Source organism: Schistocerca cancellata, chromosome 8, assembly GCF_023864275.1.
Source record: "Schistocerca cancellata isolate TAMUIC-IGC-003103 chromosome 8, iqSchCanc2.1, whole genome shotgun sequence".
In the NCBI taxonomy this organism is placed as follows: domain Eukaryota; kingdom Metazoa; phylum Arthropoda; class Insecta; order Orthoptera; family Acrididae; genus Schistocerca; species Schistocerca cancellata.
This window is the reverse complement of record NC_064633.1, coordinates 418,660,939-418,683,339: the sequence shown is the minus strand read 5'-3', so window position 1 is coordinate 418,683,339 and position 22,401 is coordinate 418,660,939. Positions and strand designations below refer to the sequence as shown.

Below are 22,401 nucleotides of genomic sequence, written 5' to 3'. Positions count from 1 at the left end.
TGAGTGTCATTTCCATTTTACTGAAGTTATTTTTAAAGACAGTCTCAGAAACTCCATTGCACTGTTCACCGAACCTGATAACCCCAAGCTCTCAGTAACAGAAATGAAGTACTTGTTTAAGAGGTTTGCAACACTATGTGTACTTGTTACCAAAGTCTCATTTATTTTTAGAGCTATCTGTTCCTCTTCCTTTTTGGCCCCACCTGTCTCCGTCTTCACAATATCCCATACAGTTTTTATTTTGTTACCTGATCCAATTATCTTTTTCTCATAATAAAATTGCTTCGATTTCTGGATTACCTGCTTCCATATTTTGCAGTATTCTTTGTAATACATTACAATTCTAACATCAGAGCTGTTCCTAGACAGTACCTACAGTCTCCTTTTTGACCTACATGATATCTTTATTCATAGTGTAATCCACAGTTTACTTTTTGACTTCTGTGTGATTTGAGTTAACTTAGGGGAAATAATTTTCAAAAGTGGAGGCAACTTCATTAATGAATGCTTTATAATTTCCATTTGAGTCAGACTTATTGTAAATATCTATCCAGATCAAGTTTTTGGACAATTTCCTGGATTTCTCAATTTTTGACTCATTTATTACCCTCCTGTACTCAGATTTAATAGATTTTTTTTACCCTGGCAAGTTTCAACATTTAACACATTTAGCTTGATTGTTATGTTGTATTTTAAGTTCCACACATTTTGAATGTTTGGTTTTGAAATGTACCATGTGAGTTTTTGCAATGTTTAAGTGGAACCAGTTATGTAAGGTATCCAGTGTGCATAGGATGGAGCTCTTTTTTCTGCATCATCATCTTCAATTAAAACAAAAGTATCATCAGCAAACAGAACTGATGGGGACTTTATATTTACGGGTAAGTCATTTATGTAGGACAGGAACAGGATTGACCCAAAAATGGAGCCTTGAGGCACACCTTGTGATACTGTACTCAATTTAGAATAATAATTCACTGTATCTGAGGTGATAGTTACCCTTTGTTTTCTGTTATGTATGTATGATATTAGCCAAGAGCATTGTCCTTAATACCATATTTGTCTAATTTGTAGATAAGCAAGTCATGGTTCACGGAGTCAAATGCTTTAATGAGGTCACAGAAGATACCTGCAACTTTACTCTTTTTACCCAATGAGCTGCCTATCTTTCCAATAAAGTTATTCATTGCATTCAGAGTGTTTTTTCCTGGATAAAATCCAAATTGATTACTTATCACAATATAATTTTTTTCAATAAAGTTTCTGATCTGGTTTGCAGCTACTTTCTCTAACACTTTTGACAGCACTAGAAGAAAAGAAATATGCTGATTTTATTTTTATTTATTTATTTATTGTTCCGTGGGACCAAATTAAGGAGACGTCTCCATGGTCATGGAACGAGTCAATACATGAAATTATAACAGGATATTAGAAACAGATAAAATGAAATATAAAAAAAAAACATATTCAGGTGACAAGCCATAAGTTTAAATAAAGAAAATCAACAATGTAACACTGGAATTTGCTTAATTTTTAGCTCTTCCAGGAGCTCCTTGACAGAATAGAAGGAGTGAGCCATGAGGAAACTCTTCAGTTTAGACTTAAAAGAGTTTGGGCTACTGCTAAGATTTTTGAGTTCTTGTGGTAGCTTACTGAAAATGGATGCAGCAGAATACTGCACTCCTTTCTGCACAAGAGTCAAGGAAGGAAAGAAAAAGAAACATAGGACAACATGTTCAAATCATACAATATGTGGATGTATTTTGGAAATTATAAACGACCAGTGTGAGCAATTGCAAGAAATAAACAATGTTCAAAATTTGCAATTCTGGTGGATGAATCGACTTACCGTTTTGTTGGCTATTAGCAGTGAATGATATGGATGAGAAGATCTTTCAAAAAGCTGAACAAAGTTTTTGAGGAAATGGACTTTGAAGAGGATAAACTTCTTGGAGAATGTAATAGAGGTGCTGCAGCAATCTCACGAAAAACACATGGATTTGCTATTTAGGTTAGATCTATAAACAATGTTTTTGCATGATTTATTGTGAAGCTTTAATGGATAAGAAAATCAATCTGATTGAAAGTTATGCACTTAACAGTCATCTTTTCATAAATGTATATGATGAAACAAATTTCGATTTCAGTACATTTTTACTGCATGTGGAAGTGTGATGGCTGTCAATATGATGAGCTCTGAGATGGCCCTTAAGAGTTAAAAAATAAATTAATACTATTTCAGTTTCCAAATAATTCCCAATGTATGAATTTCTTCCAAAATGTGAAGTGGCTGTCAGATAAATATGTCTCTCCAGGGAGAAAGCACGTAACTGTTTTTGCACTGAGAAATAAAATTCTAGATTTTATGAAGCAATTATGAATTTGGGAAAACAGGATGCACAATAACTCATCTGAAACATTTTCATGTATAGGTGACTTTATTACTTATAGTATATTTGTGTTCAGTAGAAATATTATAACTGATATGCAAAGGTTGGCGCTATCATACTTTTTGTACGCACTATACCAAGGATGAAAACTGAACAAGTTGTTTGTCTCAGCTGAGTTTGAGATATAACAGTAGGTTGGAAATGTAGGAGATAGTAATTCCTGGTAGTCAGCCAGAGCAGGTGTCCATGATTGTTCTCATTGTGTCGTATGAAGTAGTACCTGTGATGTGCGCAATGAGAGTGCTTAATTACATAAGCATAGTAGACATCAGCCTCTTTGTGTGCAAGAAACAGGAGCCATGTAGCAACAGAAGAACAGAAGTTATAAAGTACATCGGTGTTTGTGGTCAGTGACTGACAATTGCAAACATAAAGAGCACCAGGGAAGGGAAATCACATTGATTAAGGTGATTGATTTGTTAGACACTGTTCAAAATCAATCATGTTTTCTTTACTGCATTAAGGAACTGCTCAGCTTTAAAAAAAGATTGATATCTCATCTATTTTAAATTAGTCCTGAACCAGCAGATGTTAACTGGCTAAACAAATGTTCACATTTAATATTTTTATGAACTAATTAAGTGCTTGAAAACATTTAATGTTCTCTGTTTCAACTGAGCTACAAAGTGGCACGTGTTAAGAGGCTAAACAATTGTCATATTCAACATTGTTTTTGTATTGCTACAGAACTGCTTAGTTTTACTAAAGATTTTAAATGTTGAGCCTTGAAATGACAGATGTTAATGTTCACATTTATTGTTGCCATGCTTATAAAAATATTATTTTGTGAAAACATTTTACAGTTATTAAAGGTATTATGTAATACATCTCTGTTTGGTAACGTCATGTATTACAAATCTGCTTGGCCAATGAATGATGATCACCTTGGTGAAAGTACTTGTTATTAGTTAACTTGTTTCTAATTTTAACTGTTTGGAAGTTCAATTGTTTGCATGTGTACAATGGCCCTTTCAGACCCACGCATCTCCAGGACGGGACAATAATAGCTGTTTCGCTACTCACTCTGGTACTTGCTTGATTGTCAGTTATTCCATGCTGTGACATCCCAGCTTGGAGAAATGCAACTTGCCATTGAGAATAACAGGCATGACACTACAGTCATGCTTATGTCAGAGAGAGAGAGAGAGAGAGAGAGAGAGAGAGAGAAAGAAGATTCATTCTACTATTAAGATTGGTACAGAACTGTATTTAGTACTATTAAAAGTGAGTTTATGTAACATGATATCTAATGTTCATTGTAAATGTAGTGTTCACTTTATCATCAACTGTAACACAAAAGATAATGTGTCTCTTACCAGAAGAAATACTTTTTATCATTAGTAGAAAGTTTAGGTTTGATAACAGTTTTCAGATTCCATCACAAATGCAGGAGGAGAGGTGCAGAAGTCCACCTCAATAAATAACTATACAATTTGTCTGAACAGTATTTCAAAAAGCAGAAGTGCTGAGTTTAAGGGTAACAGCAATCATAATTTGAATGTAAACACGATTTCAGACATATTAAAACATTTTAATGTTGCTAGATCTGAATATGAAGCTTTTTGTAAACTCAAATCTATTTGTTAAAATAAACTGGTTAATTATTAGTTAAGTACATTTTTCCACCACAATCAAACCAGACCATTGTGGTAAAGGCCCAGCAGCACCACAAAAATAGTGATAGGAGAGTGGTTGATTGGGTGCAAGAACATACTACTAAAATAAACTAAGAAGTAAGATTAAATTTTAGATGGTAATATTTCTCTTAATTATTTCAGACTGTCTATGAGGTGATGAAGAACCTGGAATGTTTAAGGAGGGGCGAGTTATGCTACAAGCTACAGAGAAGAGCGATAGAACCACAGGGGAATGTACTGGAACTGACTGAACAATTACGGCAAAATCTGAGAGTATGGAAGATAACAATTGGAAAGGAAGTAAGTTTGGCCACTGCTGTAATTTGTGCTGCTGTGGAGGATTTGTTACAACTTGCAGAAGGATCTTATTGTTCTTTGCCTACTGGTAACCAAGTTAGAAGAATACACACTAGATATGCTCTTTATACAAAACAACTAGAGGGCTTGGAGGGTTTTGATAAAGGCGAGGAAGAAATAAGTGTGGGTGACCGAATCCAGAACATGGGCAGAGTAATAAGCAAGCCTACAGGTCTAGTGAGACAAGACAAGTGCTGTCAGCTGGTGAAGAGCACAATCTCACATAATTTGTTTGTGAAGTTTCCTAATTTGTTGCAAAGATTTCTGGCAGAGTACACTGATTATTAAGAGAGAGTCAGAAAAAGCACGTTAGTGTTGTGTTTACCACATCCTGAAAAACAAATTGTACAAGATATTATCCCTGGTCTTAGGCCTCTACACAGAGAGAATCCTTCGTTGTAAATTCCATGATATCTTGGCACAATTAGAGATATTAGTGTGAAATATTCAAGCAGTGAAATATGTAGATTTAAGAAGGTTAAGGTGGGTGCAAGTTTACAGTGAGAAAATAGTCAAAAAGATAAAGAAACTGCAGAGAGTTGGAATGGGAATCAGTTCAATTGTGGTCATATAGATCATTACCACACAGGGTATCCCAATAGGTAGCCGGGTTTTGGACCCTATTCTCAGACAAAAGATGAGAAACAAATAACATGTTGGGATTGTTTCCATACACTCATCTTTTAATGGATCCTGACATAGCAACTGTCTTCATTTATGTGCAGCAACAATAAATCACCAGCTAAGTGTATTATTTTTATTTAATTGCAACTGGTTGTTGGTGATACAATCCACCATCTTCAGGTCCCCCTGCAACATAGAGTGTTCACACTTTAAATGTGTGTCATCACCATAGCTGTAACAAAAGGAGCAGAAAACACCAGCATCTATGGAACTTATCGTTTATTGTGTGTCTGGGTGCAACACAACTACTAATACAAAGCAAATTAATAATTACTCTCCCAAAGAGAAATGCGAAGGGTAAACAGATCATGCAAGAAGAGAATAGAAGCTTTTGAAATGTAGTGCTAAAGAAGAATGTTGAAGAATAGATGGGTAGATTGAAAAACCAATAAAGATGTACTGAATCAAATTGGGGAAATAAAATTTAAAGGGGGTCTGGTTGACAGGACACATCCTGAGCTATCAAGGAATTGTCAACTGTGTAATGGAAAGAACAGCGGGGGTGAAAAAACTGTAAAGAGAGACCAAGGTTTGAGTAGAGTAAGCATGCTCAAGTGGATATGTCATGATGCTTCTTGTCAGAAAGATTCATGTGGTAAAAATAGAATTCCATAACAGCAACGTGATATCAATGGAATTATTTATTACTATTTATCAACTGTCCACAAATAAACACAAAACATACAGGCTTAATTATTTGAAATTACACTCCTGGAAATGGAAAAAAGAACACATTGACACCGGTGTGTCAGACCCACCATACTTGCTCCGGACACTGCGAGAGGGCTGTACAAGCAATGATCACACACACGGCACAGCGGACACACCAGGAACCGCGGTGTTCGCTGTCGAATGGCGCTAGCTGCGCAGCATTTGTGCACCGCCGCCGTCAGTGTCAGCCAGTTTGCCGTGGCATACGGAGCTCCATCGCAGTCTTTAACACTGGTAGCATGCTGCGACAGCGTGGACGTGAACCGTATGTGCAGTTGACGGACTTTGAGCGAGGGCGTATAGTGGGCATGCGGGAGGCCGGGTGGACGTACCGCCGAATTGCTCAACACGTGGGGCATGAGGTCTCCACAGTACATCGATGTTGTCGCCAGTGCTCGGCGGAAGGTGCACATGCCCGTCGACCTGGGACCGGACCGAGCGACGCACGGATGCACGCCAAGACCATAGGATCCTACGCAGTGCCGTAGGGGACCGCACCGCCACTTCCCAGCAAATTAGGGACACTGTTGCTCCTGGGGTATCGGCGAGGACCATTCGCAACCGTCTCCATGAAGCTGGGCTACGGTCCCGCACACCGTTAGGCCGTCTTCCGCTCACGCCCCAACATCGTGCAGCCCGCCTCCAGTGGTGTCGCGACAGGCGTGAATGGAGGGACGAATGGAGACGTGTCGTCTTCAGCGATGAGAGTCGCTTCTGCCTTGGTGCCAATGATGGTCGTATGCGTGTTTGGCGCCGTGCAGGTGAGCGCCACAATCAGGACTGCATACGACCGAGGCACACAGGGCCAACACCCGGCATCATGGTGTGGGGAGCGATCTCCTACACTGGCCGTACACCACTGGTGATCGTCGAGGGGACACTGAATAGTGCACGGTACATCCAAACCGTCATCGAACCCATCGTTCTACCATTCCTAGACCGGCAAGGGAACTTGCTGTTCCAACAGGACAATGCACGTCCGCATGTATCCCGTGCCACCCAACGTGCTCTAGAAGGTGTAAGTCAACTACCCTGGCCAGCAAGATCTCCGGATCTGTCCCCCATTGAGCATGTTTGGGACTGGATGAAGCGTCGTCTCACGCGGTCTGCACGTCCAGCACGAACGCTGGTCCAACTGAGGCGCCAGGTGGAAATGGCATGGCAAGCCGTTCCACAGACTACATCCAGCATCTCTACGATCGTCTCCATGGGAGAATAGCAGCCTGCATTGCTGCGAAAGGTGGATATACACTGTACTAGTGCCGACATTGTGCATGCTCTGTTGCCTGTGTCTATGTGCCTGTGGTTCTGTCAGTGTGATCATGTAATGTATCTGACCCCAGGAATGTGTCAATAAAGTTTCCCCTTCCTGGGACAATGAATTCACGGTGTTCTTATTTCAATTTCCAGGAGTGTATTATTTCATGATTAGCTTTATTTGTTGCTCAATGTAATATCTTTGTAAATTTTGAACCATACTAAACTCTCAAGTCATCAAACTACAACAATAAGACAACATATATGTGAATCAAAATGAACAGAACATGTAAATTTAAGGACACTGCATTTTAATGCAAATGGCAAATTTTTGTACTGAAGGTAACTATTTTTATAATGAGTAACATTAATATCATTACATTTCTGTTATTAAAGATAGTCTAGTGTGTTCTCTTTTATATAGGAAATTACTTGAAAATGGCCTAAGAGGCAGAAACTAGTCATGTACCAATAAAATGAATACAGCAGAAAAATGCTACTATGTTGTAATACATTTCTTGTTGTGGTACCCACCATGAATAAATGGAATGCATAATGTCTCAAAAAGAGGTTACAAGGTGGACATCAACAAAAGCAAAACAGGAGTAATGGAAAATAGTCAAATTAAATGAGGTGATGTTGACATAATTAGATTAAGACTTTAAACCCTAAAGACTGTCAATGAGTTTTGTTATTTGGGTAGCACAATAACTGATGATTGCCAAAATATATAAGATAATAAATCCAAATGGGCAATATCAAGAAAATCATTTCTGAAAAACAGAAATTTGTTAAAGCTGAATGTAAATTTAAGTGGTGGGAAGTATTTTCTGAATGTATTTGTATGGTGTGTATCATTGTATGGAAGTGAAACATGGATGATGAAGAGTTCAGACAAGCAATGTATAGAAGCTTTTGAAGTGTTACAGGAGAATGTTGAAGATTAGATGGGCACATAGAATAATTAATGAGGTGGCCTTGAGTCATACTGGGGAAAAAAAGAAATTTGTAGCACAACTAGGCTAAAATAAGAAATCAGTTGATGGCACACATCCTTGAGATTTGAGGATGCATCAGCTGCAATGAAAGGAAGTATGTGCATGAGGGGGGAGGGGGATTTGCAGAGGCAGAAATAATGTGTGATTGCAGTAAGCAGATTCAAATGGATGCAGTGTTCAGTCGCTACAGAGAGATTATGAGGTTTGCACACGACAGACTATTTTGGAGAGCTGCATCAAGCCAGTCTTTGGAATGAAGACCACAACCATAACATTACCCATGCCAAATGAACCCTGATACACTTAGACACAGTGAAAACTATTTCAGCCAACAACAATGCATTAATTACACCATTTGTTGGATTTGACAAAGATTTAAAAATGATTTGTTCACAATAATGCATTTGACATGGCATATCAACAAATTTCAAAAGAATTCACCCAAACCATGAGAAAAATTCAATCAAATGATAAAAAAGTGTCCTTTCTCAGAGTAAAACTGCTAGATTAGATTAGATTAGATTTACTTTCATTCCATTGCAGATGCTGCATTATCAGCTCATTCACTTGCTGACTTACTCCTTGCAGTTATGGTAGATGTATCAGCATTAGAATTGAATTACAATAATGTGTATAACATGACTGGCAACCAAAAGTACCACTACCACAAAAAACTGGACCATGTATTACCATAAACTCTATGCAGCCTATGTGTAAATCAAAAAGTTTAAGCACATGCCTGAAGATAGACATTTCACCTTTATCACACATCATAAGCAACACAAGTTCACCTTTCATCAGAATCTAGACACTGCCGAGGTTGTGGTTTTGGACTCCACAGTGCAGTTCACAGCAGGTATTCAACATATCAATAATGAGATGAAGTAACCAACAGAAACAATGTCTCCCTTTGATGTCATTATGAAGGAACTTGTCTTCCTACCACTTGACAAAGCTCATGACAGAGGTAATAAATTAAAGACATTCCTTGAAGCATGTCACGTCTACTACTCTATCATTTTTAAGTACCATGACTAAACTCAGTACTACTTTGTGGACCTACCATGTTGCAAGTGTGACCAGTCATTACGACAGAATTCTGCCAACAACCAGTTTCCTCTCCCCTCATACTCTCTCATTAGAAGTATGGCATACTATACAACTGGTGAAAAAGACTGCCAATAGATCAGGAAAGATTGCAAGACATTTGTGTGCAGGAGCAATGCTTGGCAGTGCAACAAAATAACTAGATATGTCAGCCCAACTGGGTACTTCCACTTCACCAAGTCAATATTTGGGCATCTTCATATCAACATTGTTGGACCCTTTCCACCACTAGAAGGATATCAACACTATCTGACAAAAATAAACAGTTTCTCTAATTAGTTGAGCCCCATATGATGAAGGATGGAACAGCAACCTCTTTTGATATATGCCACCTTTCATCAGGGTAACAATTTCAAGTCATAGTTTTTTTTATAGAATTCTAAACATTGCTTAGCATAAACCAAATTAGAATCTTACCACTTCATTGCTAATGTCCTCATAAAATGATTCCATTATCACATGCTATGCCAGAGAGCATTGCACTGACTGCCTTTGTACTGTCAATTATGCATTCAAACAGCTTTTAAGGAAGATCTGAATGTGACAATGACAGCAAGCACTGAAAAATTCGTAACACAGATGATACAATATCACTGAAGCTTCAGACTTTGCACAACATCTACACTCGCAGATACTCAGTCTCTGCTGGTTGCTTCAAAAGAACGTACTATCCAGTGACCATTCATTTTCTACTATTTGCATTCTTGCAAACAAGTTTACATCTGATACAGCACCAATCAAAACCCTCTCCAATCATCACAGTACTGGTGTGGTTTTAACAAAACATTCTACATTGACATCAAAGGGTCTTCTGTCACAATATTCACTGACAGACACAAGCTGGCCATAACCCCAGCTGAGATTTACATCAATTCAGAGTCATCATCTAACGCCAAGTAAGTATCTGTTAGTGATTCTATGAGGGCACGACATGCACCCAGCCTTCTACTGCTACAAATTGTGACTCTGGGAAAACTATAGTCACCACTCATTCCTTGTGTTACATATGCTACAGTATCAATAGACATTTGGGGGAGAGGAGGGGGGATGAGTTATATGGAGAGTAAAACCATCAGTTACATTTAATGTATTGGGGTTAATCTCTGGTTTTGAACACATGAATGATATATACTGGGGTCCAAAATTAAAGCAACAAACAGAAATTTTGCAAGCTTACATATAAGCATGCAGCTTTACTGTATGCTTAAATGATGATGGCATCCTCTTGGGTAAAATATTCCGGAGGTAAAATAGTCCCCCATTCGGATCTCCAGGCGGGGACTACTCAAGAGGACATTGTTATCAGGGGAAAGAAAACTGGCGTTCTACGGATCGGAGCGTGGAATGTCAGATCCCTTAATCGGGCAGGTAGGTTAGAAAATTTGAAAAGGGAAATGGATAGGCTAAAGTTAGATATAGTGGGAATTAGTGAAGTTTGGTGGCAGGAGGAACAAGACTTCTGGTCAGGTGACTACAGGGTTATAAACACAAAGTCAAATAGGGGTAATGCAGGAGTAGGTTTAATAATGACTAGGAAAATAGGAATGCGGGTAAGCTACTACAAACAGCATAGTGAACGCATTATTGTGGCCAAGATAGATACGAAGCCCACACCTACTACAGTAGTACAAGTTTATATGCCAACTAGCTCTGCAGATGACGAGGAAATTGAAGAAATGTATGATGAAATAAAAGAAGTTATTCAGATAGTGAAGGGAGACGAAAATTTAATAGTCATGGGTGACTGGAATTCGAGTGTAGGAAAAGGGAGAGAAGAAAACGTAGTAGGTGAATATGGATTGGAGCTAAGAAATGAAAGAGGAAGCCGCCTGGTAGAATTTTGCACAGAGCACAACTTAATCATAGCTAACACTTGGTTTAAGAATCATGATAGAAGGTTGTATACATGGAAGAGCCCTGGAGATACTAAAAGGTATCAGATAGATTACATAATGGTAAGACAACAGATTTAGGAACCAGGTTTTAAATTGTAAGACATTTCCAGGGGCAGATGTGGACTCTGACCACAATCTATTGGTTATGACCTGTAGATTAAAACTGAAGAAACTGCAAAAAGGTGCGAATTTAAGGAGATGGGACCTGGATAAACTGAAAGAACCAGAGGTTGTACAGAGTTTCAGGGAGAGCATAAGGGAACAATTAACAGGAATGGGGGAAAGAAATACAGTAGAAGAAAAATGGGTACCTTTGAGGGATGAAGTAGTGAAGGCAGCAGAAGATCAAGTAGGTAAAAAGACGAGGGCTAGTAGAAATCCTTGGGTAACAGAAGAAATATTGAATTTAATTGATGAAAGGAGAAAATATAAAAATGCAGTAAATGAAGCAGGCAAAAAGGAATACAACCGTCTCAAAAATGATTCCGACAGGAAGTGCAAAATGGCTAAGCAGGGATGGCTAGAGGACAAATGTAAGGATGTAGAGGCTTATCTCACTAGTGGTAAGATAGATACTGCCTACAGGAAAATTAAAGAGACCTTTGGAGATAAGAGAACCACTTGTATGAACATCAAGAGCCCAGATGGAAACCCAGTTCTAAGCAAAGAAGAGAAAACAGAAAGGTGGAAGGAGTATATAGAGGGTCTATACAAGGGCGATGTACTTGAGGACAATATTATGGAAATGGAAGAGGATGTAGATGAAGATGAAATGGGAGATACGATACTGCGTGAAGAGTTTGACAGAGCACTGAAAGACCTGAGTCGAAACAAGGCCCCCGGAGTAGACAACATTCCATTAGAACTACTGACGGCCTTGGGAGAGCCAGTCCTGACAAAACTCTACCACCTGGTGAGCAAGATGTATGAAACAGGCGAAATACCCTCAGACTTAAAGAAGAATATAATAATTCCAATCCCAAAGAAAGCAGGTGTTGACAGATGTGAAAATTACCGAACTATCAGTTTAATAAGCCACAGCTGCATAATACTAACACGAATTCTTTACAGACGAATGGAAAAACTAGTAGAAACCGACCTCGGGGAAGATCAGTTTGGATTCCATAGAAATGTAGGAACACGTGAGGCAATACTGACCTTACGACTTATCTTAGAAGAAAGATTAAGGAATGGCAAACCTACGGTTCTAGCATTTGTAGACTTAGAGAAAGCTTTTGACAATGTTGATTGGAATACTCTCTTTCAAATTCTGAAGGTGGCAGGGGTAAAATACAGGGAGCGAAAGGTTATTTACAATTTGTACAGAAACCAGATGGCAGTTACAAGAGTCGAGGGACATGAAAGGGAAGCAGTGGTTGGGAAGGGAGTAAGACAGGGTTGTAGCCTCTCCCCGATGTAATTCAATCTGTATATTGAGCAAGCAGTAAAGGAAACAAAAGAAAAATTTGGAGTAGGTATTAAAATCCATGGAGAAGAAATAAAAACTTTGAGGTTCGCCGCTGACATTGTAATTCTGTCAGAGACAGCAAAGGACTTGCAAGAGCAGTTGAATGGAATGGATGGTGTCTTGAAGGGAGGATATAAGATGAACATCAACAAAAGCAAAACGAGGATAATGGAATGTAGTCGAATTAAGTCAGGTGATGTTGAGGGTATTAGATTAGGAAATGAGACACTTAAAGTAGTAAAGGAGTTTTGCTATTTGGGGAGCAAAATAACTGATGATGGTCGAAGTAGAGAGGATATAAAATGTAGACTGGCAATGGCAAGGAGAGCGTTTCTGAAGAAGAGAAATTTGTTAACATCGAGTATAGAGTTAAGTGTCAGGAAGTCATTTCTGAAAGTATTTGTATGGAGTATAGCCATGTATGGAAGTGAAACATGGACGGTAAATAGTTTGGACAAGAAGAGAATAGAAGCTTTCGAAATGTGGTGCTACAGAAGAATGCTGAAGATTAGATGGGTAGATCACATAACTAATGAGGAAGTATTGAACAGGATTGGGGAGAAGAGAAGTTTGTGGCACAACTTGACCAGAAAAAGGGATCGGTTGGTAGGACATGTTCTGAGGCATCAAGGGATCACCAATTTAGTATTGGAGGGCAGCGTGGAGGGTAAAAATCGTAGGGGGAGACCAAGAGATGAATACACTAAGCAGATTCAGAAGGATGTAGGTTGCAGTAGGTACTGGGAGATGAAGAAGCTTGCACAGGATAGAGTAGCATGGAGAGCTGCATCAAACCAGTCTCAGGACTGAAGACCACAACAACAACAACATATATTTTATCACAAAACAGTATAAACAGGTGATAGTAAAGTAGAAACAACATAAAGAATACAGAACATAATCAACTGCAACGAGCAGTTTTCAGCTTAACAGATTTGCACACACATTCTGACACTGGTTAATGTGCTCAGTGTGGGGTGTGATCACCTCTGGCACCAATACAGGCCTGACAACAATGGGACACGCTGTGAATGATGTCATCAATCTCATGTTGAGGCAATAATGCCCATTCTTCCTGTAGAGCTGCTCACAAGTCTTGGAGAATGGTTGGTGGATGCTGACGTGATGCAACCCATCTCTGTAGTGTGTCTCAGACATGCTCTATGGGATTCAAATCGGGAGAGCGAGCAGCCCATGCCATGAATGCAATACCTTCCATTTCCAAAAATATATCAACCACCCATGCTCTATGAGGTCGCGCATTTATCATCCATCAATACAAAGTCTGGGCCCACAGCAACTGTGCATGAGATCCCAAGATCTCCTCACAATACCTGACAGCAGTTAAATCTTGCTGATTCACACATACAGTTTCATGAATAGGTGTTCGAATGGTCAACAAAATCCCTGCCCACACCATTAGGGATCCCCCTCAATATCGGTCTCTTTCCACAATGTTTGGGTCGTGAAAGCATGTTCCACACGCTCTCCAGATGCGAATCCATTGAGAATCATTCTCCAGACCAAATCAGGATTCAACAGTGAAAAGAATATTGGCCCACTTCTTGACTGTCCAGGTGGCTTGTTGATGGCTCCACTCTAGACATTCCCTTCTGCGAAGACACATCATAAGTAAACAGATACCAGGTCTCCAACAATTAAGGTCACTCTGCTGAATCTTTAAGTACACTGTTTGCCTCGATAAAACATTTCAGGGGCTGCTGCGAGGTTGGATGCCAGTTGCAATGCAGTAGTAAGGTGGTACTGTCTTGCCCTTGCAGCCAAATAATGGTCCACTCCTTCTGACGTCACATGTGGTCGGCCCTGCCCTGGTCTCTAGGATACAGTTTCGGTCTCTATAAACTGTTGCCTCATCCAAGAAACAACAGAACGATTCACATTAAGCCATCAGGCCTCATTATTTTGCAACTCTCCTGCTGCCATTCTTCCTATGGCCCTCCACAGCATCTTCTCTGTGCCACACTGCACTGTCTGTGACTGTGTACACAGCGAATGTGGACACTACCACATTTGATAGATGCCCTTAGATGTCATTACTGACGTGGCTGTCCATTGATCAGAATTCTATCTTCCATGCAGAACACGATCATAATTACATCTGATGATGACAATTTGTATGATTATATCATGAATTAGACACAGGGCAGGGAAATAGCAGTTTGTTGCTTTCATTTTGGACTCCAGTTAAAGGTACTTTTTTAGTTGACTGTTGTGGCATGCAATCACCCATTAATTAACCATTGCATGTGGTGTTAAATATGCCATATTTTTGAACAACACATATGTACACAAAGTACCATAGATTTTACCATGAGAGAGAAAACTTAGGACTGTGCAACAAGCACCATATAGGTGCAACTATAATGAACTACTTTTGCAGTGAAAATTAAAATAATGTATGATTCAAGATAGAAAACATAATTTATTTCTCAAATTCACATCGCCTTCTTCTGTTTTATGCTTTAAGTTGTAAAATGACTGTTGAAAATAATTAACAAGAAAGTTGAAGGTTTTAAAGCAAATGCTTCTTTCAAAACAGTTATAGCAGTAAGCTGCAGGTTGTTAGAGTAAAGCTGACGTAAGCAGTGTTCTTCGTTGAAATTTCCTGGTAGATTAAAACTGGTGTACCGGACTAGGACTTGAACCTGGAACCTTTGATTATTGTGGGTAAATGCTCTACTGATCAGGCTAGCCAGGCATTACTCATTGCCCACCCTCAACACTATACTTCCACCAGTACTTCTTTGCTACCTTTCAAATTTTACAGACGTTCTCCTGCACACCTAATGGGACTAGCACTAACGTATTGCAGAGAATTAGCTTAGAGACAGCCTAAGGAATCTTTTCCCAAATTGAATTTCCACTTTGCAGTAGAGAGAGTGCTAGTTTTGAACATCCTGCCACATAAAAACTACGTGCCAGATTGTGTTTAATCACACATGATCATACTAATTAAACTTGAACTAAAATAAACCCATCAATCAATGGAAAATCATGGAATGATTTCAGGATTAAAGGAGATCATTCACAAAAAAGCAGATGTGCTGAGTTGCTGGTAGGTACACACAAAAGAAAGAAAACTTGCTAGTTATCCTTTGATGAGCTAGAGTAAAATAAAATGAAGTAAACACACACACACACACACACACACACACACACACACATGCCTGAGCCCCTACATGGTGCAGCTAAACTTACAGTGCCAATGTTAGTTTTCGGCAGATGGGCTGGTTGTGGTGGAGGTAGTGTTGGGTTGGTTGAGCAGAGGGAGAGGGAGGCAGGGAGATGGACTGGGGATGGGTAGATAGCGGCTCAGAGGGAGGCGGCCAGCATCCTGCTAGGAATGTGGGAGGGAGGGGTGGCAGTTATGTGGCACAATCATGGCGGCTGGTGGGAAACAACACGTAATGAAGGTGACATGAATACAGAGGGGGTTAAAGAACAGTACAGAGGAATGGGAAATTGTTGGGTGGAGTGTGAAGGGACTGTGAGTTACCTAAGATTGAGGCCAGCATTACGGGAGCACAGCATGTATTGTAAGCGCAACTCCCATCTGCACAGTTCAGAAAAGCTGATGGTGAAGGGAAGGACCCAGATGGTTCAGGTTGTGAAGCAGACTTTGAAATTGAGCATGCTGTGCTCAGCTGCATGTTGTACTACTGGAAGGTCAACTTTGTTCTTGACAACAGTTTGGTACTGCCCATTCATCCTGGTGGACAACTAGTTGGTAGTCATATCAACTTAAAAGGCTAGCAGCGTTTGCAACAGAGTTGGTGTATGACATGTGTGCTTTCACAGGTGTCCCAACCCCTGATGGGGTATGATAAGCCTGTTAGGACTGGAGTAGGAGATGCTGGGTGTACAGATTTGAGTAGGTCTTGCACCTCTGGCAATAGTCTGGGAATGAGAGTGGCATAGGGATGGACTAGGATGTTGTCTAGATTGATTGGGTGATGGAACACCACTTTGGGAGGGGTGGGAAGGATCCAGGGCGAGATGTCCATCCTATCACCCCCTCCCAATTCACATCACCTTCAGCAAGTTTTGCTTCCCACCAGCCACCACAATTGTCTCAGCCATACTCCTGCCACTCCTCCCTTCCACATTCCTAATCAGTAAACCAGTAACCTCCCTCTGAGATGCTAGCCCCCCAACTCCAGCCCTCTCTCTGCCTCCTGCCTCCCTTTTCCTCTACCCAACCCACCTGACACTAACCCCACCACAAGCAGTCCATCTGCCGAAGAATAACATTGGCACTGAGAGTCTAGCTGCTCCTTGTAGGGGCTAGGGTGTGTGTGTGTGTTTCATTTTACTGAAGCTTCTTAAAGAATAACTCCTAAATGCAGTAAGTTTTCTTTCTTTTGTGTGCACCTATTGACAGCTCAACGCTTCTGCTTTACAGTGTAATTCAACAGTATTTACATTCTACAAGAACTTCGCTACAACATTTGCTTAGTTCAGTTAGTTAAATTCCTTTCCTATATGCCTGTCTCCTGCTCAGTTACTGCTCTGTTACATGATTATTCATCTACTTTATGTAAATGTTTGTTAACATAAATAAAACATATTTTAACAAACCACTTACACTTAGGTACAAGATTCATCCATATTATAATGAAAACTGGTGACTATAGTGGCTCTTTTGCCTTTTAGAATACTTGCTATTTACTTTTAGTTTAAAAACCATTCCACAGTTACATAATCAATTATCACTGTGTGTTATATTAAAGTAACAAACCTGCCAGCAGTGATAAGAGTTGATACAACCACATTTTTCTTTAACACCTCTTCAAGTGAGTAATAAAATGCTTTCTCTTCCGTATCAAAATTACTGCTTGCTTTAATCTCTTCAGGTATATTGTCACTGTAAAAAGAGAACAAAATGCATTATGAAAATAGAATTATACCTTCATAGGAATTATAGTAAACAGTAGCCTACAAATTGATTTCAGTGACTTGAAAAAAAAGTGTGTTATTGGCTGGTTTTTATTCATGTATTTGACTTAATTCTTCATACTGTCTGCAAACTATACTTGCTTGGAAGCAAATGCATGATATGCATGTACTTGAATTCAGGCTCTAAAAATCTTTCAATTTTTTGGAGATATTTCTTGTTAATGCAACCAATATCAAGGTTTAACAGCTAAACTTCACCAGTGTCAAGACATGATCATTAGTTCCTGATATGTTTCCTTCACAGTCACATTGCTTACAATTGTTTGTTTTACCAAATATTCATTTTGTCTTCTTATACTTCCAGATGGTTTGTTTAATTTGACAAATTCTATCATTTCTTTATTATTGATTGCTTGAGACTATCATCTTATGGTTAAAAACCGGATAATCTATATGATATTTGAGGCTGTCTGGCCCAAGAAGCTGGAGTTGGCGGTCATGTGTGCATGAGATGTGCTTGCTTGTGTGTATGAATTGTTTGTGTCTCTCTTTTACTTATGAAGGCTGTGGTCGAAAGCTTTATGTAAGTGTCTTTTAATCCTGCCTGTCTGCAACTTAACATGTCTTCTTTACAGTAAGTAGCAATCTGTCTTTTCCTACACTGTTGAGATTTACTTTCTTTTTCTTTTGCTTTCCTCCTACATGCAAGATCATGAGTTGCTGTCATAATGCCATTGTTAAACAACTGTTGCTTTCATCTAGGTCTGTGTAATCTTCAAACAATGGAAAATCCAGGATTGAATGTAACAATATTAAAGAAGGAAAGTTGCGACTCACCATACAGTGGAGATGCAGAGTCATGATTGGCACAACAAAAAGAATCACACAATTATAGCTTTCAGATTAGATTAGATTAGATTAGATTAGATTAATACTAGTTCCATGGATCATGAATACAATATTTCGTAATGATGTGGAACGAGTCAAATTTTCCAATACATGACATAATTAAGTTAATTTAACAACATACTTAAGTTAATATAACAACTTTTTCATTTTTTGTGTTTTTTTGTTTTTATTTTGTTTTTATTTTTTTTTTAATTTTTTAAAATTTATATCTATAATTCCTCTATGGAGTAGAAGGAGTTGTCATCCAGAAATTCTTTTAATTTCTTCTTAAATACTTGTTGGTTATCTGTCAGACTTCTGATACTATTTGGTATAATTCACCCCTTTCTGTGCCAAAGCTAGATTTAATCTTGAATAGTGAAGATCATCCTTTCTCCTAGTATTGTAGTTATGCACACTGCTATTACTTTTGAATTGGGTTTGGTTGTTAATAACAAATTTCATAAGAGAGTATATATACTGAGAAGCTACTGTGAATATCCCTAGATCCTTAAATAAATGTCTGCAGGATGATCTTGGGTGGACTGCAGCTATTATTCTGATTACACGATTTTGTGCAATAAATACTTTATTCCTCAGTGATGAATTACCCCAAACTATGATGCCATATGAAAGCAACGAGTGAAAATAGTAAGCTAATTTACTAAGATGTTTATAACCAAAATTTGCAATGACCCTTATTGCATAAGTAGCTGAACTTAAACGTTTCAGCAGATCATCAATGTGTTTCTTCCAATTTAATCTCTCATCAATGGACACACCTAAAAATTTGGAATATTCTACCTTAGCTATATGCTTCTGATTAAGGTCTATATTTATTAATGGCGTCATACCATTCACTGTACGCAACTGTATGTACTGTGTCTTATCAAAATTCAGTGAGAGTCCGTTTACAAGGAACCACTTAGTAATTTTCTGAAAGACAGTATTGACAATTTCATCAGTTAATTCTTGTTTGTCAGGTGTGATTACTATACTTGTATCATCAGCAAAGAGAACTAACTTTGCCTCTTCATGAATATAGAATGGCAAGTCATTAATATACACTCCTGGAAATTGAAATAAGAACACCATGAATCCATTGTCCCAGGAAGGGGAAACTTTATTGACACATTCCTGGGGTCAGATACATCACATGATCACACTGACAGAACCACAGGCACATAGACACAGGCAACCGAGCATGCACAATGTCGGCACTAGTACAGTGTATATCCACCTTTCGCAGCAATGCAGGCTGCTATTCTCCCATGGAGACGATCGTAGAGATGCTGGATGTAGTCCTGTGGAACGGCTTGCCATGCCATTTCCACCTGGCGCCTCAGTTGGACCAGCGTTCGTGCTGGACATGCAGACCGCGTGAGACGACGCTTCATCCAGTCCCAAACATGCTCAATGGGGGACAGATCCGGAGATCTTGCTGGCCAGGGTAGTTGACTTACACCTTCTAGAGCACGTTGGGTGGCACGGGATACATGCGGACGTGCATTGTCCTGTTGGAACAGCAAGTTCCCTTGCCGGTCTAGGAATGGTAGAACGATGGGTTCGATGACGGTTTGGATGTACCGTGCACTATTCAGTGTCCCCTCGACGATCACCAGTGGTGTACGGCCAGTGTAGGAGATCGCTCCCCACACCATGATGCCGGGTGTTGGTCCTGTGTGCCTCGGTCGTATGCAGTCCTGATTGTGGCGCTCACCTGCACGGTGCCAAACACGCATACGACCATCATTGGCACCAAGGCAGAAGCGACTCTCATCGCTGAAGACGACACGTCTCCATTCGTCCCTCCATTCACGCCTGTCGCGACACCACTGGAGGCGGGCTGCACGATGTTGGGGCGTGAGCGGAAGACGGCCTAACGGTGTGCGGGACCGTAGCCCAGCTTCATGGAGACGGTTGCGAATGGTCCTCGCCGATACCCCAGGAGCAACAGTGTCCCTAATTTGCTGGGAAGTGGCGGTGCGGTCCCCTACGGCACTGCGCAGGATCCTACGGTCTTGGCGTGCATCCGTGCGTCGCTGCGGTCCGGTCCCAGGTCGATGGGCACGTGCACCTTCCGCCGACCACTGACGACAACATCGATGTACTGTGGAGACCTCACGCCCCACGTGTTGAGCAATTCGGCGGTACGTCCACCCGGCCTCCCGCATGCCCACTATACGCCCTCGCTCAAAGTCCGTCAACTGCACATACGGTTCACGTCCACGCTGTCGCGGCATGGTACCAGTGTTAAAGACTGCGATGGAGCTCCGTATGCCACGGCAAACTGGCTGACACTGACGGCGGCGGTGCACAAATGCTGCACAGCTAGCGCCATTCGACGGCTAACACCGCGGTTCCTGGTGTGTCCGCTGTGCCGTGCGTGTGATCATTGCTTGTACAGCCCTCTCGCAGTGTCCGGAGCAAGTATGGTGGGTCTGACACACCGGTGTCAATGTGTTCTTTTTTCCATTTCCAGGAGTGTATATTAAGAACAACAAAGAACCCAAGACTGACCCTTGTGGAACCGCATTCTTGATAGTTCCCCAGTTTGAGGAATGTGCTGATCTTTGCATATTATGAGAACTACTTATTTCAAATTTCTGCACTCTTCCAGTTAGGTACGAATTAAACCATTTGTGCACTGTCCCACTCATGCCACAATACTTGAGCTTGTCTAGCAGAATTTCATGATTTACACAATCAAAAGCCTTTGAGAGATCACAAAAAATCCCACTGGGTGGTGTTCGGTTATTCAGATCATTCAAAATTTGATTGGTGAAAGCATATATGTCATTTTCTGTTGAAAAACCTTTCTGGAAACCAAACTGACATTTTGTTAGTACTTCATTGTTACAGATATGTGAAGCTACTCTTGAATACATTACTTTCTCAAAAATTTTGGATAAAGCTGTTAGAAGGGAGATTGGATGGTAATTGTTGACATCAGATCTATCCCCCTTTTTATGCAAAGGTATAACAATAGCATATTTCAGTCTATCAGGGAAAATGCCTTGTTCCAGAGAGCTATTACACAGGTGGCTGAGCATCTTACTTATCTGTTGAGAACAAGCTTTAAGTATTTGGCTGGAAATGCCATCGATTCCATGTGAGTTTTTGCTTTTAAGCAAATTTATTATTTTCCTAATTTCAGAGGGAGAAGTGGGTGAGATTTCAATTGTATGAAATTGCATAGGTATGGCCTCTTCCATTAACAGCCTAGCATCTTCTAAGGAACACCTGGATCCTACTATATCCACAACATTTAGAAAATGATTATTAAAAATATTTTCAACTTCTGACTTTTTGTTCGTAAAGTTTTCATTCAATTTGATGGTAATACTGTCTTCCTGTGCTCTTGGTTGACCTGTTTCTCTTTTAATAATATTCCAAATTGTTTTAATTTTATTATCAGAGTTGCTGATTTCAGACATGATACACATACTTCTGGATTTTTTAATAACTTTTCTTAATATAACACAGTAGTTTTTATAATGTTTGATAGTTTCTGGGTCACTACTCTTTCTTGCTGTCAGATACATTTCCCTTTTCCGGTTACAAGATATTTTTATACCCTTAGTAAGCCATGGTTTGTTACAAGGTTTCTTACAAGTATATTTAACTATTTTCTTGGGGAAGCAGTTTTCAAATACATTTACAAAAATGTCATGAAATAAATTATATTTTAAATTGGCATCAGGTTCACGGTACACCTCATCCCAGTCTAACTGCTGTAGGCTTTCCCTGAAATTTGCAATTGTTAAATCGTTGACTGAACGTACTACTTTGGATGACTGTTTAGTATTGCTGAATGGAGCTATGTCATATATTGTAACTAGCTGTGCACCATGATCAGAAAGACCCTTCTCAACAGGCTGAGCATTTATCTGGTTAAACTTATCTTGGTCTATAAAGAAGTTATCTATCAGTGAGCTGCTATCCTTTATCACCCGAGTAGGAAAATCAATAACGGGTGTCAAATTGAAAGAACCGAGTAATACTTCAAGGTCATTTTTCCTATTACCCTTT

At 39.7% G+C, this 22,401-nt stretch overlaps 1 protein-coding gene across 1 annotated transcript in view; it reads right to left on the bottom strand.

Annotated features, from left to right (window-relative positions):
- The window catches only part of LOC126094446 (putative helicase MOV-10), a 474,995-nt gene that overhangs the window by 128,510 nt on the left and 324,084 nt on the right, over positions 1–22,401 (bottom strand). Inside the window, exon 13 of the mRNA XM_049908818.1 lies at positions 17,324–17,449. Within this exon, the coding sequence (XP_049764775.1) occupies positions 17,324–17,449 (126 nt within the window). The remainder of the gene's footprint in view (positions 1–17,323; positions 17,450–22,401) is intronic.